The 16,968-nt window shown below is 41.6% G+C and overlaps 1 protein-coding gene across 1 annotated transcript in view; it reads left to right on the plus strand.

Moving 5' to 3' along the window:
* Nucleotides 1–13,582, plus strand: part of kcnb1 (potassium voltage-gated channel, Shab-related subfamily, member 1) — a 331,186-nt gene extending 317,604 nt beyond the window's left edge. Inside the window, exon 2 of the mRNA XM_041205454.1 lies at nt 11,474–13,582. Coding sequence (XP_041061388.1) covers nt 11,474–13,582 — 2,109 coding nt within the window. The remainder of the gene's footprint in view (nt 1–11,473) is intronic.
* Nucleotides 13,583–16,968: the final 3,386 nt, after the last annotated feature.

Genomic DNA, 16,968 nt, shown 5'->3' on the forward strand with positions numbered 1-16,968 from the left:
GAGATACAGGGGCCAGAATTTTCAGCTCAGCAAGTGGGGGTGGGGCCCGCTCACCGAGGCATAAAATGACATGGGGTGACGTCAGGCATGCGTCCCATGTCACCGTGCATCATTTAGATTTTCAGTTCGGCTGCGCACCCGCCGAACTGTCAAAGGCCTATTAAGGCCATTTAAAAACTAATTAAAGCAATAAACTGAGCTGCCGTCCAACCTTAAGGTTGGTGGGCAGGTGAAGAGCCCACGCGGCCTTCGCATTTTTCATGGAACCTCATCCATGGGCGGGATGAGGTTTCATGAAGTGTTTATAAATTGAATAAAAATTTTTATAAAAATTCATTGTCCCAGCTCATGTGACACTGTCACATGAGGGGGCATGTCTTTAAATTTTTTCTTTTCTTTATTTAGCTTTTTAAAACTTAAACTAATCTCCCTGAGGCACCTCTGTCCCTCAGGGAGATTTCCTCACTCTTTCGTGCACATGCGCGATAGAGCTCAGGCCCCGACTCAGGGAATCCCCCCACCCCCCCACACCCCCCTCCCCCCGCCTGCACAGGGAGCGCTCGGCGCTTCTGGGCGTGCATCACGCTAGGCGGGTCTTAATTGGCCCACCCACGTAAAATGGCAGCGTGGACCCTATCGGGGGCATCGATTGGGTTCGCTCCCGCCCCTGCACAACGCACAACACCCCCCCCCCATCCCCCCACACCGCTCTCTCTCTCTCTCTCTCTCCCCGCTCCCCCCCCCCCCAACCCCCATGGGGGGAAAATTCTCCCCACAGTTTCTTTCCCCATTCACACAAGTCCCAGACCCTGTAAAGGTCGCCATGCTGTTTTTGTTCTCTTCTTCTTCTTCAGGTAGCATCCTCGATTATTCTAGGGTCACTTATGCTGTGATGTTACTACTGGGCAGGGTGAGGAGACAGGCTCAACATCAACTTCGCCAGAATGGGGATTGAACCACATGTTAGATACCTAGCCAACTAATTACAATAAATTCCAGTGCAGACTCCCATAGAAAGTTTGTCAGCAAGTGCAAGTGTAATGGACTGCTGGCACCTTTCACCATTGAGAGAAAAATCCAGGCCATAGTAAATCAGGAGTAGGGGGTGATGGAGAAGTGGACCAGGGTGTCCCGGAGGGAGCGATCCCTACGGAATGCCGATAGGGGGGGGGAAGGGAAGATGTGTTTGGTGGTGGCATCATGTTGGAGTTGGCGGAAATGGCGGAGGATGATCCTTTGAATGCGGAGGCTGGTGGGGTGATAAGTGAGGACAAGGGGGACCCTATCATGTTTCTGGGAGGGAGCAGAAGGCGTGAGGGCGGATGCGCAGGAGATGGGCCGGACACGGTTGAGGGCCCTGTCAACGACCGTGGGTGGGAAACCTCGGTTAAGGAAGAAGGAGGACATGTCAGAGGAACTGTTTTTGAATGTAGCATCATCGGAACAGATGCGACGGAGACGAAGGAACTGAGAGAATGGGATGGAGTCCTTACAGGAAGTGGGGTGTGAGGAGCTGTAGTCGAGGTAGCTGTGGGAGTCAGTGGGTTTGTAATGGATATTGGTGGACAGTCTATCACCAGAGATTGAGACAGAGAGGTCAAGGAAGGGAAGGGAAGTGTCAGAGATGGACCACGTGAAAATGATGGAGGGGTGGAGATTGGAAGCAAAATTAATAAATTTTTCTAAGTCCCGACGAGAGCATGAAGCGGCACCGAAGTAATCATCGATGTACCGGAGAAAGAGTTGTGGAAGGGGGCCGGAATAAGACTGGAACAAGGAATGTTCCACATACCCCATAAAGAGACAGGCATAGCTGGGGCCCATGCGGGTACCCATAGCCACACCTTTTATTTGGAGGAAGTGAGAGGAGTTGAAGGAGAAATTGTTCAGCGTGAAAACAAGTTCAGCCAGACGGAGGAGAGTAGTGGTGGATGGGGATTGTTCGGGCCTCTGTTCGACGAAGAAGCTAAGGGCCCTCAGACCATCCTAGTGGGGGATGGAGGTGTAGAGGGATTGGACGTCCATGGTGAAGAGGAAGCGGTTGGGGCCAGGGAACTGGAAATTGTTGATGTGACGTAAGGTGTCAGAGGAATCACGGATGTAGGTGGGAAGGGACTGGACAAGGGGAGAGAAAAAGGAGTCAAGATAACGAGAAATGAGTTCTGTGGGGCAGGAGCAAGCTGAGATGATCGGTCTACCGGGGCAGTTCTGTTTGTGGATTTTGGGTAGGAGATAGAAGCGGGCCGTCCGAGGTTGGGCAACTATCAGGTTGGAAGCTGTGGGAGGAAGATCCCCAGAGGAGATGAGGTCAGTGACAGTCCTGGAAACAATGGCTTGATGTTCAGTGGTGGGGTCATGGTCCAGGGAGAGGTAGGAGGAAAATAATATAATTCATTTTGAGTCCTTATTCCTGTCCAAATAAAATAAGATTTGTATAAGCCACATCTAAATACTCATAATCAGTTTTAACCTATGTTGATTATATGACATGGCTTTGGCTTCATAAACTAACTGGTAACTAACTTTATATCTGCAAGAATCTCCACAAACTTGAGCACATAATCTAGGCTGACACTGCAATGGAGCACTCAGGGTGTGCTGCACTGTTGGAGGGGCCATCTTTAGGATGAGATGTTAAACCAAGTCTTTGCCTGTTCACTCAGGTGGATGTACATGACCCCATAGCATTATGACATTATTTTGAAGAAGAGTGTGAGAGTTCTCCAGACCAACATCACTAAAAAAAAAGGATTATTTGATTATTAATACATTGCTGATTGAAGGACCTTGCTATGAGCAATTTGGCTTCCGCATTTCCTACATTAAAGTTGTGGCAACATTCAAAAACATTTCATTGGCTGTAAACTACATTCAGATATCCAGATGTTATGAAAGTTGCTACATAAATGCAGCTTTGTTTTTAGGGGATTGTGATCTCCTGCCTACCATCTGAAAACTGAGATTCCAAGCATGTATGCACATTAGGAGCTTGTTATTTTAATAGGGAACTTTCATAACCCCCTTGAATACTGGGGTGCCCTTGCCTCAGGATAGAAAAAACAGGGGAAGAAAAAAACGTTAATGCCATCAAGCCATTCTCCATCACCTATGTGACAAGCAGAACATGCCTGTTTTAGTCAAATTTTATGCAACAGGTGTGGGTGGATTCCTCAGGTGTTTGGGTCACGGCTTTGACTTAGTCCATATTAATAACTCGGCTCACGAACCATGAAATAGCATCCATTGATATAAAAGCAATCTGCTGTCTGGATCCTAGCAACAGGTTATCAGTAGTTCCTGAACATTTAGACCTAGTGATGCAACTTAGCAACAGCACATGTTTATTAGATCTGCAATAAAGGTCGTGTTTCCTGAATCTTAACCAAGTGCAATTTATTTACCAAAAGGTTATAATTTATAAATTATAACTGGATTTAGTGTGGTATTTAATACATATCAGAATAAAAATAGAAAATTATGGAACTACATACGAGGTCCATCAGCATCGTAAGATAATGAAAGTTAACATTTCAGGTGCAGATTCTTCATCAGAACTGAGAACTGGAAGAGAAGTAACCCTATTAATAGGATACAGTGAGGGATTTGCTATATAAAGGCTCATTTATTTTTCAATTCCCAATTTTGATGAAGATTTTACACCACGTCCTTTACCTGCCATTTCCCATTTCAGGCACTGAAAGGCCTGTGTATTTCAAGTATTTTTGTTTTAATTTCAGATTTCTAGCATATTTTTATTGTTGTTAATAAACATTCATAAACATGGCTAATCAAATTGCACCAATGTATTTCCAAGTTGGATTACATTTTCTTATAAATGGCACCCAGGCACAACATTGTAAATAATTTTATTAACACTTTATTTAGTTACAGGTTCCTGATTTGAATGCTTCAATAAAAACATGCTTTTAATCTTAACGTCCCATGTAAGGACACTTACTCCCTGATGCTCTAAGTACATTGTTCCAAAAACACCCTGGAAAGTCATTCAAACAGCCTTATTTCACTCAATCCCCATGAAATGATGCAATGTGCTGCCAATGAATTGTACTTTAACAGACTGATACAGCAGAATAATGACACTGCTACATTAAAAATTGTATCCTGCCTTATATTGCCCAATGTAACTGACAATTTTAAGTTTATTAGTTGAAAATATATATTCTGTAATAACTTTCTAGTAAGTAAATGATTAATATCAACTGTATATTCATCCCTAAATCAATTGTTCAAACAAAGCTGGAAATTTACCATCAATTATTACTTCAGATAATCCATAGAAGTTTTCAATTTGGGGGGAAAAGAAAGTAAAGTTAAGGAAATAAAAACTTAAAGTGCTGGAAATACTCAGCAGGTCTGACATAATCTATGGAGAGAGAAACAAGAGTCCAATATGACTCTTCTTCAAAGGAAGGTAGAACTTTGATGGGTTTTATGCCATTGAAGAGGGGGAAGGGAGGAAGAACAAAAGGGAAGGTTTAGGATAGGGTAGAGGGTGAGAGAGTTTCAATGACAAACATGTCATGGAACAAAAGGCAAAGGGATTTATAACGAGTGTAGTAAAGAGACAAAGCATGTCCAGAGTGAGTACTAATGGCAGAATAATGAACAGCTCTGTTCAAAAGCAAAAACGTGAAAAACAAGATTCAGACTAGCATATGGCAAAAACAGAATCAAAATGGGGCACAGAACTAATGATCTGAAATTGTTGAAATTAATGTTGAGTCTAGAAGGCTATAAAGTGCCTAATTGGAAGATGAGGTGCTGTGTCTTGAACTTTGCACTGAGCTTCATTGGAATATTGCAGCAGGCCAAGGACAGGAATGAGAACATGAAAGCAAGGTGGTGAATTAAAATGGCAAGCAACCAAAAGCTCAGGGTCATGCTTGTGAACTGAGCAGAGATCTTCTGCAAAGGAGTTACCCAGTCTGTGTTTGATCTCCCCAATGTAGAGGAGATCACACTGAGCAAAAAATACCGTATACTATGTTGAAAGAAGTACAAGTAAATTGCTACTTCACCTGGAAGGAGTGTTTGGGGCTTTGCATGGTGAAGAGAGAGGAAGTAAAAGGGCAGGTGTTACACCTCCTGCGATTGCATGGGAAGGTGCCATGGAAGAGGACGAGGTGTGGAACGTGATTGAGGAGTGGACCAGGGTGTCACGGAGGATTGGTCTCTTTAGTATTTTTGGAATGCTGACAGGAAGGGCACAGGAAGATCTGTTTGGTGGTGGCATCATGTTGGAGGTGCCGGAAATGGCAAAGGATGAACCTTTGAATGTGGAGGTGGGTGGGGTGAAAAGTGATGACAAGGGCAACCCTATCGTGGTTCTGGGAGGGGGTGGGGGAAGGTGTGACAGTAGAAGCGTGAGAAATAGGTCGGCCAGGGTTGAAGGCCCTGTCAGCCACAGTGTGGGGGGGGGTGTAGGGGTTTGGTCAGCAAGGGGAATCCTTGGTTGAGGAACTAGGAAGACATATCAGAAGCGCTGTTTTTCAATTCATTCATGGGATTTGGGTCTTGCTGGCTAGGCCAGCCTTTATTGCCCATGCCTAGTTGCCCTTGAGAAGTTGGTGGTGAGCTGCCTTCTTGAACTGCTGCAGTCCATGTGATGTAGGTACACCCATGGTGTTGTTAGGGAGGGAGTTCCGGGATTTTGACTCAGCCACAGTGAAGGTGGTGAGGGGAACTTCCAGGTGGTGGTGTTCCCATCTGTTTGATGCCCTCGTCCTTCTAGATGGTAGCGACCTTGGGTTTGGAAGGTGCTGTCTCAGAAGGCTTGGTGAGTTCCTGCAGTGCATCTTGTAGCTGGTACATACTGCTGCCACTGTGCATCATGGTGGAGGGAGTGAATTATTGTGGAGTAATGCAATCAAGTGTGCTGCTTTTCCTGGATGATATCAAGTTTATTGAGTGTTGCAGGAGCTGCACTTATCCAGGCAAGTGGGGAGTATTCCATCACACTCCAGACATGTACCTTGACAGGATTTGGGGAGTCAGGAGGTGAGATCTGCAGAATTCCCAACCTCTGACCTGCTCCTGTAGCCACAGCATTTGTACGGCTAGTCCAGTTAAGTTTCTGGTCATTGCTAAGGCCCAGGATGTTGATAGTGAGGGATTCAGCGATGGTAAAGCCATTGAATGTCAAGGGGTGATAGTTAGTTTCTCTCTTTTTGGAGATGGTCATTGCCTGGCACTTGTGTGGCATGAATGTTACTTGCCACTTGTCAGGCTATGCCTGGATATTGTCCAGGTCTTGCTGCATTTAAGCATGGACTGCTCGAGTATCTGAGGAGTTGCGAGTGGTGCTGAACATTGTGCAATCATCAGCGAGCATCCCATTTCTGACCTTACGATGGAAGGTCATTGGTGAAGCAACTGAATATGTTTGGGCTTAGGACACTACCCTGAGGAACTCCTGCAGTGAAGTCCTGGAACTGAGATGATTGACCTCCAATAACCATCTTCCTTTGTGCTAGGTATGGCTCCAACCAGCGGAGAATTTTCCCCCTGATTCCCATTGACTCCAGTTTTGCTAAGGCTCCTTGATGCCACACTCGGTCAAATGCTGCCTTGATGTCAAGGGCGGTCACTCTCACCTCACCTGTGGAGTTCAGCTCTTTTGTCCATGTTTGAACCAAGGCTCTAATAAGGTCAAGAACTGAGTGACCCTGGCAGAACACAAATTGAGTTTCAGTGAGCAGGTTATTGCTAAGCGAGTGCCACGTGTCAACACTATTGATGCTGAAGAGGACAGCCCTCAGATCATCCTGATGGGGGATGGAGGCATAGAAAGATTGGACGTTAATAGTGAAGAGGAGGTGGTTAAGGCCAGGAAACTGGAAATGGTTGAAATGCTGTAGAGCGTCAGAAGAGTCACGAACGTAGAAGGGAAGTGACTGGACAGGAGGAGAAATAAATAGGAAGAAATGAGTTCAGTGCGACAGGAATGGGCTGAAATGATGGTTCTGTTAGGGCAGTCCTGTTTATGGATTTTGGGAAAGAGGTAGAAGCTGTTTGGAGTTGGGGTATTATGAAGTGGGAAGCTGTGGAGGGAAGATCTCCAGAGCAGATGAGGTCAGTGACAGTCCTAGAAACAATGGCCTGATGTTCAGCAGTGGGTTCAGGTCTAGGGGGAGGGAGGAAGAAGCAACTGAAAGTTGGCACTCAGCCTCTGCAAGATAGAGGACGAACGATACACCAGGCAACAACAGCACCACCCTTGTCAGCAGGTTTGATAACAATGTTGGGGTTAGACCTGAGAGAATGGAGTGCAGCAAATTCAGAGGGCGATATGTTAGAGTGAGTGAGGGCAGCAGTATAAAAAGACTGCATCCTCTGACACTAGCAGCAGCTCTGAAAGGAGAAAGGAACCCTGTCTAATGCCATTGCAGATGGGAATAAGCAGGCAAGCTGAGTGGAAGGCAATGGAAGAGTCATCATAATGCAAAGGGAGATAAGGATGCTGATTGATTGGAAAAATGGACGTCAGTCTACCGTAAAGAGTAAGGGGAAAACGGATGAGAATAAAGGACAGAGAAATGGATGAAAGTGATAGGAATTGAGCAATGAATGGTAAGAAAGGATATTGGAGCGGTGTTTTGGGAGGAATAGGAAAGAAGTTGGACGTGGTACTTTTGGGGAAGTGGGGGAGAAAGGAGAGTTGCAATATTATGATTGAATTTGGAGGGAGTTGTGTCAGTTTTAGAACAATGATTGGTTGGATTGTTGAGAATTCATCTGCCACTTTATTGAAGGCAAGTGCAGCATTTGCTAGTTTTCTCGATTGTAATGATTATTGGAGACTAATGGAATAAACTTCTGCAGGGGTTCTGCTACCATACCTTCCATGGAATAGCCGCAGAAACACAGTTTACTCCATTTTTCTAGGGTTTATGTAGTTGATTCACCAAAGTAATGGTGTAGAAATTGTAGAACTTCACCCTTAAGTGATATCACTAAAATAGTTCCAAATGACAGGAAAGCTTGTTTTCCCGAGGCCTTTCCTGGTTCTATGACATACCTTCTAATATTCCACCTCCCGGTAGTCTTGCGATAGTTGTCTTTCTTTAGGTATTGTGCAAGTAACATTTATGTTTTCAATTTGGAGGTCGAAATTAATCCAAATTGCCATCGCTAATGGATGCCTATGGTCTCTCCTTGGGGGAAGGGACATATTTGGAATCTGCAGAAATCCTAGGAAATGCATAGACCACAGCATTCCAACTCTGCATCACAATAACGCATCAGGAAATCTGGCTTGCCAAATTTCACATTATTTAAGTGGGCTTGTTTATTTTGGTTTGAAAAATAACCTGTTATGTAAGTCCCCTTCTTTGAAATAATCTCAGATCTTTGTGGAGAAAGAAGTTTACATCCCTTCTTTACATTTGCAGTATTAACAGTCAATTTTGTATTGGTACAAAGCTATTTTGGGAATGCCTGTGTACAAGTAACAATATCATTTGTAAGTTAAATAGTGTTTGAAGCTAAGGATGCAACGTATATGCTGACTATCATTTCATCTGGTTTGAATTTGCAATATGTGCTGTACAATTTCAGTTTGGTATAAAGATATGTTTTAAAAGTTTCTAAATAATCTACTAGAGTATTGGGTGCCTTGCGAGCCTACTTTGCTAATCTTAGAGAGTCACAATAGCTATGCCGTACTGCAGTGCTTCCCAAACTTTCCTGGTATAACCCCATTTTAATGCCTTATGTGACCCCAGAGTGAAAATTTGGGGGGTACGAGAGTTGTCGAATAGGGTGAGTTGGGGGTAGGGTGGGTGGGGAACAGAAGTTTAGCATGATGAAAATACAGGGGTTTAAAAAAAAACAGGAAAACCTATTCATGGGCATATTTTGCAGCAGCAATTGGGCCTCAGAGAGCAGCCTAATAGGCCACGCGCACCAACAGAGGAAACACAAGTATTTAAAGGGATCTTGCAGCTGTCAGAAATCAGTCTGAGCTACATGTCAAATTTTGTTGCCTCTGAGCTCGTGACTCCAAAATTTTATCCCGTGACCCCACTGGGGGTTGTGACCCATAGTTTGGGAAGCCCTACTCTACTGTTAGCAATTAGTGATCTGGAGAGCAAAAATCTACAAATGCACCTAAGCTAAGGTTTCCAACCTGTCAGGGTTCTTCCTGGAGTCTCCAAGAATGAATGATTCATTTCCAAGACACTGCTGGAAGAACTCTTTTGTTCACTAGTTAGAAAAATATTAAACATGGAGAAAAAGGATTGTTTAACTGACAGTCGATAATCTTCCAATTGGGTAGTAAAGAGTCCATTCATTTTCCGAAGGATGTGGGAAGGCAGTGCACCATGAGTATGGACATGTAGGCAGGCCAGCAGCATGAGTGTGGGGACTAGGCTCCTGGAGGCAGGAGATCATGTGGTGACATCTCCAGTAATAAGACCAAACAGAGGAAGCAGCCTTAACCCAAGCAGGCCCATTAAGCATTCCATTGTCACTGAGCTTAGTGAGAACCATATTAATAGTTAGCAGGATTGTTCAGCCATCTGAGCATTAAACTCATACTTGTTAGTGACTATCAACTGCAGTTTAACTTTAGCCTAGTTAGGACCAACCAATGAATGTCCTTGGGGAAACCACGTTCAGACCTATACAGGAGCTACCTCTAATAAGTAGAAATAATCTCACTGAAAGCAACAACACCCTGAAATTTATTGTAGATATTTTATTCATAAATAGTAAATCCCTGTTCTGCTTTATGAGAAAATAATATAGAATTTTTGGCTCTTTCTGGCCACTTTGAGATGTTCTGCTCAGGCGGTAGCACAATCATTTGATTATGGAACATTGTGTGAACCATAAATGAGATGCCGTCAAATTATTTCCCATTCTTTGAACCGTTATTAAGGACCATTAAACCTTTGTGGCCTGTCAAGTGAACCATAGATTAATGGGTTCCACAGCTGACAGCACAGAGCAACTATTTTCCAGTAGATACTGAATGGAATTAATAATTTAACAGTAAAGAGCTTATTCATCTTTTCTGTGAAAATAATACATTAACTTTTACTGCATTAAAGTGCAACTGGGAAAGGATGGATTTCATTTTTCTTTCACCCTATCCAAAATCTTTGAACATGAAATACAATAGGAGGTAATCTCCTGAGATAGATTGATAACTGACTAAACCAGAGAAAGCAAATAGTGAGTGTAAATGGTGTGTAGAAATGGTAAGGGTCAAAAGTGGTATACTACAGGCATTAATACTGGAGCAGTTGCTGCTATGGTATATCTAAATTATTTGAAACTGGGATAGAAACAAGGAGATCCAAGCTCCTCAGTACCCCAAATGCTTTATGATTCCAGGAATGGGCAATGATATTGGGCTGAATTTCATGAGAGGGGTGGGGGTGCATATTGCTCAAACGCCCCCACCACCACTGTTACAAGAATCAGCCAGCCAACAGAACAAAGAAAAGGCCCTCCCAAGTGGGACTTCTACCCCTCAGTGGGAGGGGGTCCTGCCCTTGAGAGCTCTCACAGTCCCAGCAGTGCTAAAACAGTGGCAGTAGTGGGTGCTGCTGGGACTGCAGGCAGTCCCTGGCAAGAAGAGACAATGGACGCTGGAGCCAGCCAGCTCAGCCGTTTTGTGCAAGGAGGCATCGGGCAATGTAGGGAGGGTGGGTTTTGGTGCCGAGGCAATGAGGAAGAAAGGTGGGGGAATATCATCTTGGGTGGGCCTGCCCCTGATGCGCAAAGGGCACCCCCAAAATTCCTTCCTTACTACCTTTACAAAAGTGTTTTTCCAAAAGAGGTTCCTTACTCCCATCATCTGTCCATGTCAACTGTTTTATGTGTGAACAGCATGAAATAGAGGTCAATTGGTTTGGTAACAAGTTCAATTGCCTGTTAATTACTTATTTAAAAATGGTGGGTGGGCTGCCAATTTCGGCACCCAGCCACCCACCATATTATAAGGGACAGATCATGGGTGGACAGGAATGCAGTGGGCTTGCCACACCTCATATCTGCCACCTTCGTGGGGATCTGTAAAATCCAGTGCATTGTGCCAGTATGGAGAGGTATCATCAGGATAAAACAAGCGAACTGTGGGTGCCAATCAGACAGGGGAATGTCAAAAGAACATATTAAGTGAGTTTGCCACTTCTATCACCAACAGGTATTTCTGGACTTTGATACCTTAACTGAATATTTATATTTTGAACATATACTGCCTTTTATGTATCAACCACATCAATGACATCCTGTCCAATAATTTTAAAATAAACATGAGGAAAGATAACTCAAATATCTGTGACAGGAAGAGCTTAGAATAATTCATAGAAATCACTAATGACAGCCAATATCAAATCCTTTTTACATGTTCAGATATACTGTGTGAGAGAAAAGAAAGGAAAACATGAAAAGTGTCATATTCTGAACTCTCTAATGGATAAAATGTTCTCTTCTTTTACAGACCTTGGCAATTATATCTATTCTTTTCATAGTATTATCAACAATTGCCTTGTCCCTCAACACACTTCCTGAACTACAAGACAAAGATGAATTTGGACAGTTCACGGACAACCCACAGCTGGCTCATGTCGAAGCCGTGTGCATTGCATGGTTCACCATGGAATACCTGTTGCGTTTCTTGTCATCACCAAACAAATGGAAGTTCTTTAAAGGTCCGCTGAATGTCATTGATTTATTAGCCATTTTGCCATATTATGTCACTATTTTTCTCACAGAATCCAACAAAAGTGTGCTTCAGTTCCAGAATGTCAGACGAGTGGTTCAGATTTTCCGGATAATGAGGATATTACGAATTCTCAAACTAGCTAGACATTCTACAGGCTTGCAGTCTCTGGGATTCACACTTAGACGAAGTTATAATGAACTTGGACTGTTGATTTTGTTCCTGGCTATGGGCATAATGATATTTTCAAGTTTGGTGTTTTTTGCTGAAAAGGATGAAGATGACACTAAGTTCAAGAGCATTCCTGCTTCTTTCTGGTGGGCCACTATCACTATGACAACTGTTGGGTATGGTGACATCTATCCTAAAACCTTGTTGGGCAAGATAGTTGGTGGACTGTGTTGTATTGCAGGTGTGTTGGTGATTGCACTTCCCATACCAATTATTGTGAACAATTTCTCAGAGTTCTACAAGGAACAGAAGAGACAGGAGAAAGCAATAAAACGAAGAGAAGCACTTGAAAGAGCTAAGAGAAATGGAAGCATTGTTTCAATGAACATGAAAGACGCTTTTGCTCGCAGCATAGAACTTATGGATATTGTTGTTGAGAAAAATGGAGAAAACATGAGCAAAAGTGAAAAACTGCAGGATGCTAGTCTATCACCCAAGTGGAAATGGGGAAAGCGGACTGTATCCGAGACCAGCTCTAACAAATCTCCTGAAACTAAATACAAAGGACAAAGCTCTCCAGGAAATGCATGCACCCCAATTGTTAGCCCACAACACTTAAATGTACAGAAATTGGAAGACATGTACAGTAAAATGGCAAAGACACAATCTCAGCCCAATATGAACATAAGTCAAATGGGTCAAACATACAGAGTCAGAACACAAAATCAAATAGAGATGGAGAAAATGTCTGGTCCTTCGGATCCATTATTAAGCACACCAGATGGGGTAGTGGATATGAGAAGTCTATCTAGCATAGACAGTTTCATTAGCTGTGCTACAGAGTTTGCTGATGCTGGGAAGTTTACTCACAGCCCTACAGTAATACTGCCCAATAAAGTGTATGGGAACCCGGGACTTGAAAAAATTCAGGATCAAGAATCACCAATCTTTCCAGCTGATAATGCACCAAGCATGCAAACTGCTACAGTACTAGATGGCAGTTACCATAAGAACCTTTTGGACATCAATACTAATAACTCTTATAACTCTGCGGTAGATAAACACAGCAGCATGTTTGTAGAAAGCGCTAAAGGCTCAACTAGACAAGGTAACCCCATAAAATCTAGATCTCTCAAAGTAAACTTTATGGAAAGTGATATCAATACTGTTCAAAACACAAACGTAACAGCTCTGTCAGCAATTGTGGACCCCATTGTGGGTGGCTCTCAAAGCATCACCAGTCCCATGGATGGTCCATTACATACAGGGAAACATCTGCCTGGTGTAGAAGTTTCAACAGCTTGTTCTTCAACTGGAATGAAACCTCCAGAAAACATTATGCCAATGGCTTTTACTTTCCATGATGATGGGGTAAAGAAGTACATTGATGCAGATAGTGATGAAGAAGATCAGTCTCTGGATGGAAGGAACACCTCTGGACCAACAAGTCTCACCTACCATATCATCAACAGTGACTGCCCTAGTAAGAGGGATGGTGTCTCCCGAAAGGATGGAAATTATTTGGAAGAATCTGGTGTGGTTTCGACAGCGAAGCACTTTGGACAAAACTGCATGTACAGTATGGAAAGTGTAACTGATATAGTTAAGAAAAGTGGTAACCAAGAAGGAAACAAGTTGGACAACCACATCTCACCAGAGATTCATGTGACATATGGTGAAAGTGGCTGTTCCACTGTATACGATGACAACATCTGAACTTTCAGGTCTGCCAGGCTGTTGTCTGAGCTGGAATTGTGAAATTAAATTGCATATCCTCAAGAAAACAGAGCTTTGTATTTTTTGCATGGCATGGAAAACTATTTCAAGCAAGCCAGTGTTACCTTTAAAGTCTAAAGGAGGGTTTAATGGAAGGGAACCTGAGAACATTAACAAAATGTAAAGGTCCTGTCCATGGAACATTAGCACTGAAGAACAGAAAAAATATACCTGCAAACTTCTGCTAACTCATACCATCAGAATTTTGTCACACTATTCTTTTTCGTTCCTGAGTCCCTTCTGTCTATCCAGTGACTATGGAAGAATACAAAGTCTGATCACACATTTTAAATATAGAGATCATGATGGTCGCTCAGAGACAAGCAGAAAGTATTTGTTTGCAAATAAAAACGACAGAAAGACAGAATGTTTCAGAACATTCTGGATCATAGAGATATCATTTGAAGGGCATTGCCTGGATTTCATTTACAGATTCTGGTTGCATAACTGAACCACATTGGATACCATTATTGTATCATGTGATTTGTCTAATGGATACAAATAATCCTTGAAGCAAAGAAGAATAACACTTCCACGAAAGATGTGCTTATTTTAGTTCAGATTAGGGTCTTTTGGTTGTAGAACTGCAGTATTTGCTCAATTTCCTTAATTAAACCTTTGAGGAATGCATCAATATTTCTGCACCAGAATTAATTATGCTACTCGATTTTTAAAATTGTACTTTATTCCAAAAATAGTGCTTATTAAGAAATATTCTTCGCGTCCGTGTATTTCCTTAATCATGGTTTCTAGCTAACACTTAGCTTTAAAAACTGGCAAAAGTTAACATTGTAGATGTCATGTGAAGAAAAAAAATGTATTTTTGAAGCTGATGAGTTCTTTCAAAATTCAAAGATCACAACCTGGGCCCTAAATTATTGGTCAGGAAAATAAAATGTTGGGGGTTGGGGGGGTGGAGGGCGGTGGGTGAGTTGCACCAGTTAAATGACAGATGTGAAACTGCCTATATCATAGTGAAGCTTCACTATCAATTTGATCTATATATATAGTGCAGTGGTTGGAATTGTCTTCATTCAACAAAATAGATGAATGTATCTATCAAATGAAGAAGATTTCTGCTATGAAAATTCTAATTGTATCAAAACAAATCAACTTTACAATTTCTGTTAATTTTATTATTGTTGCTAGATTATTTTCTAGAAAGGAAATATATGCACAAATGTTTCTCATTCTGAATATCTAAGCCCATGTAGAAACGCCTTCATAGCTTTGACATATCTGTATTGTAAACTAGGCTGAAGTTCCTTTTGGAAAATGTAAAATACCATATAAAATTTCATAAAGGTTTCCATGTAAAGAATATGATCATAGACTTTATTTTCAAAGTACAATGTCAAACCAAACTTAGCAAGTTTACCAGATTTGAAGTTTACAGTTTTAAATGAAAGATTTATTTTTAACAATGGAATAATGCTTATTTTTTCATTCTGGCTGGTCAAGAAAGTATAGATCTTAATGATTAAACACTAGCACTTTGAAAATGTTAAAGTTTTATTTTTGGTACAGTAATCTTGTTACAAAATACTGTCTGCAGTTCTAAAAATTAACCATGATAGAACTAAAGAGTCCTTTGAATCGCAGAAACATACAGCACAGAAGGCCATTAGGCCTATTGTGCCTGTGCTGGCTCTTTGAAAGAGCAGTTGTAAGTGTAGCTGTATGAAAGACACCTCTACAACAAAGACACGTATCTTCAGTCCAAGCTCATATGACATTTAAATGTCGGTTTCCTGGGAAGCTACAAGATATTACACATACATTAGTTCCGCCTAACCTCAATACAAGACAAAATCAGTATAGACAAGGAAACACAAATACATTTCTGATCTTCTTTTCCTAAATTTGCCCATGTGTTTCATGATACATATTATTTCCATACATATACAATATATAAACACACAAGTGGCTGTTTAGACATGATATAAAACTCCTGTTTCGCGCCAAGGTATGTAATTTTTATAGTAACTGTTTCAGCAGGTTAATAGTATAATGAAACTTTTTTTAAATGACCAACATATCAGTATGAAATATATAATTTTGCTCATCTGCTAACAGGTCCTAGTGCTGAGATGCAGAGTCATCATTAATGCTAAACCAACATGCCACCATTCTATACATGGTAGATATCAGCTGTACCAATCACAAGTCTGCAGACAGATAGCATCTACATATTAGGAGAAAGGAGATGTAAATTAAGGAACACAATATGTAGGAATTATGAATTTATACTCCCAAACAATTTGTCAAAAGATGCAAATTATGCTTAACATGGGTTCTACTGGTGCAACTCGCCCTTGATACAAAAGACAGTTCGCTGTCTCTCAAAAGCAAAGAAAACTCCATCCGCATGCCAAACACTCACATGGAAAGCTACTCATGCTGCAATTTGCTTTGCTTAAAATTGTGCAGTTGAATTGCTCTACTCTGGCACTTGGAATCTACTTCCCTTGTTTCAATGAATTTGTTTAATATTTTATACTTTTATTTAATTTCATAACTATTTACTTTTTTATTGTCAAAACCTGTTGCTGAGGTGAAGCTTTAAAATCTGTAACAGCCAAACTATTTTCTTTATTCCATTGAAAATTACAGTAGTTCCACAAAGTAAATAAATTCCGGAGAAAAGATTGCATGCCTTATGTCCGTACAAATAATTCATTCCAACCTATTTAACCAAATTCCACAACCTAATGACTTCAGCAGGATTTTACCATGCTCAACTGCTCCCTTATCCTGCTGAGGTTTACTGAGAAGTCTACCTAAAGAGAGAACAATGAAAAAAAAACACAAGACAGATCCAAGTACTGTGTAGGGAGTCCGACCATTTGAAAGATTTAATTCAATTCCAGAAAGAATATATGAGTGTCAGATGATGCTAATCATGTCCTGAAATGTCACAACAAACACTTAATAATGAATCTTGTTGCCTATTGTTCAACTGAAACTTTCAAGATGGAGATCAATAGATTTTTGTTAGGTACATGGAGCAAAGGTGGGCAAGTGAGGTTGAGGTACAGATCAATCATGATCCAAATGAATGGCAGAAAAGCTCAAGAAGCTGAATGTCTTACTCCTGTTCCTATGTTCCAAGTATTCCTAAGAAGACTTTTTGAAAAGCAACATGTTTGTTAGGTCTCTGAGAATTCCTGTGTGAAAGCACAATTGAAAATAATCATTAGTATGAAATTGAATGGATAAAATGCAGTTAGAAAAGAATGAGTCGTCCAAAAGGTTATCATTACCAGATAATTACATCTAAGACTGATGACTTTAAGACTGCAGCGGTCGATCTCTCTTGTGCCTTG

Source organism: Carcharodon carcharias, chromosome 14 (genome assembly GCF_017639515.1).
Source record: "Carcharodon carcharias isolate sCarCar2 chromosome 14, sCarCar2.pri, whole genome shotgun sequence".
Classification (NCBI taxonomy): Eukaryota; Metazoa; Chordata; class Chondrichthyes; order Lamniformes; family Lamnidae; genus Carcharodon; species Carcharodon carcharias.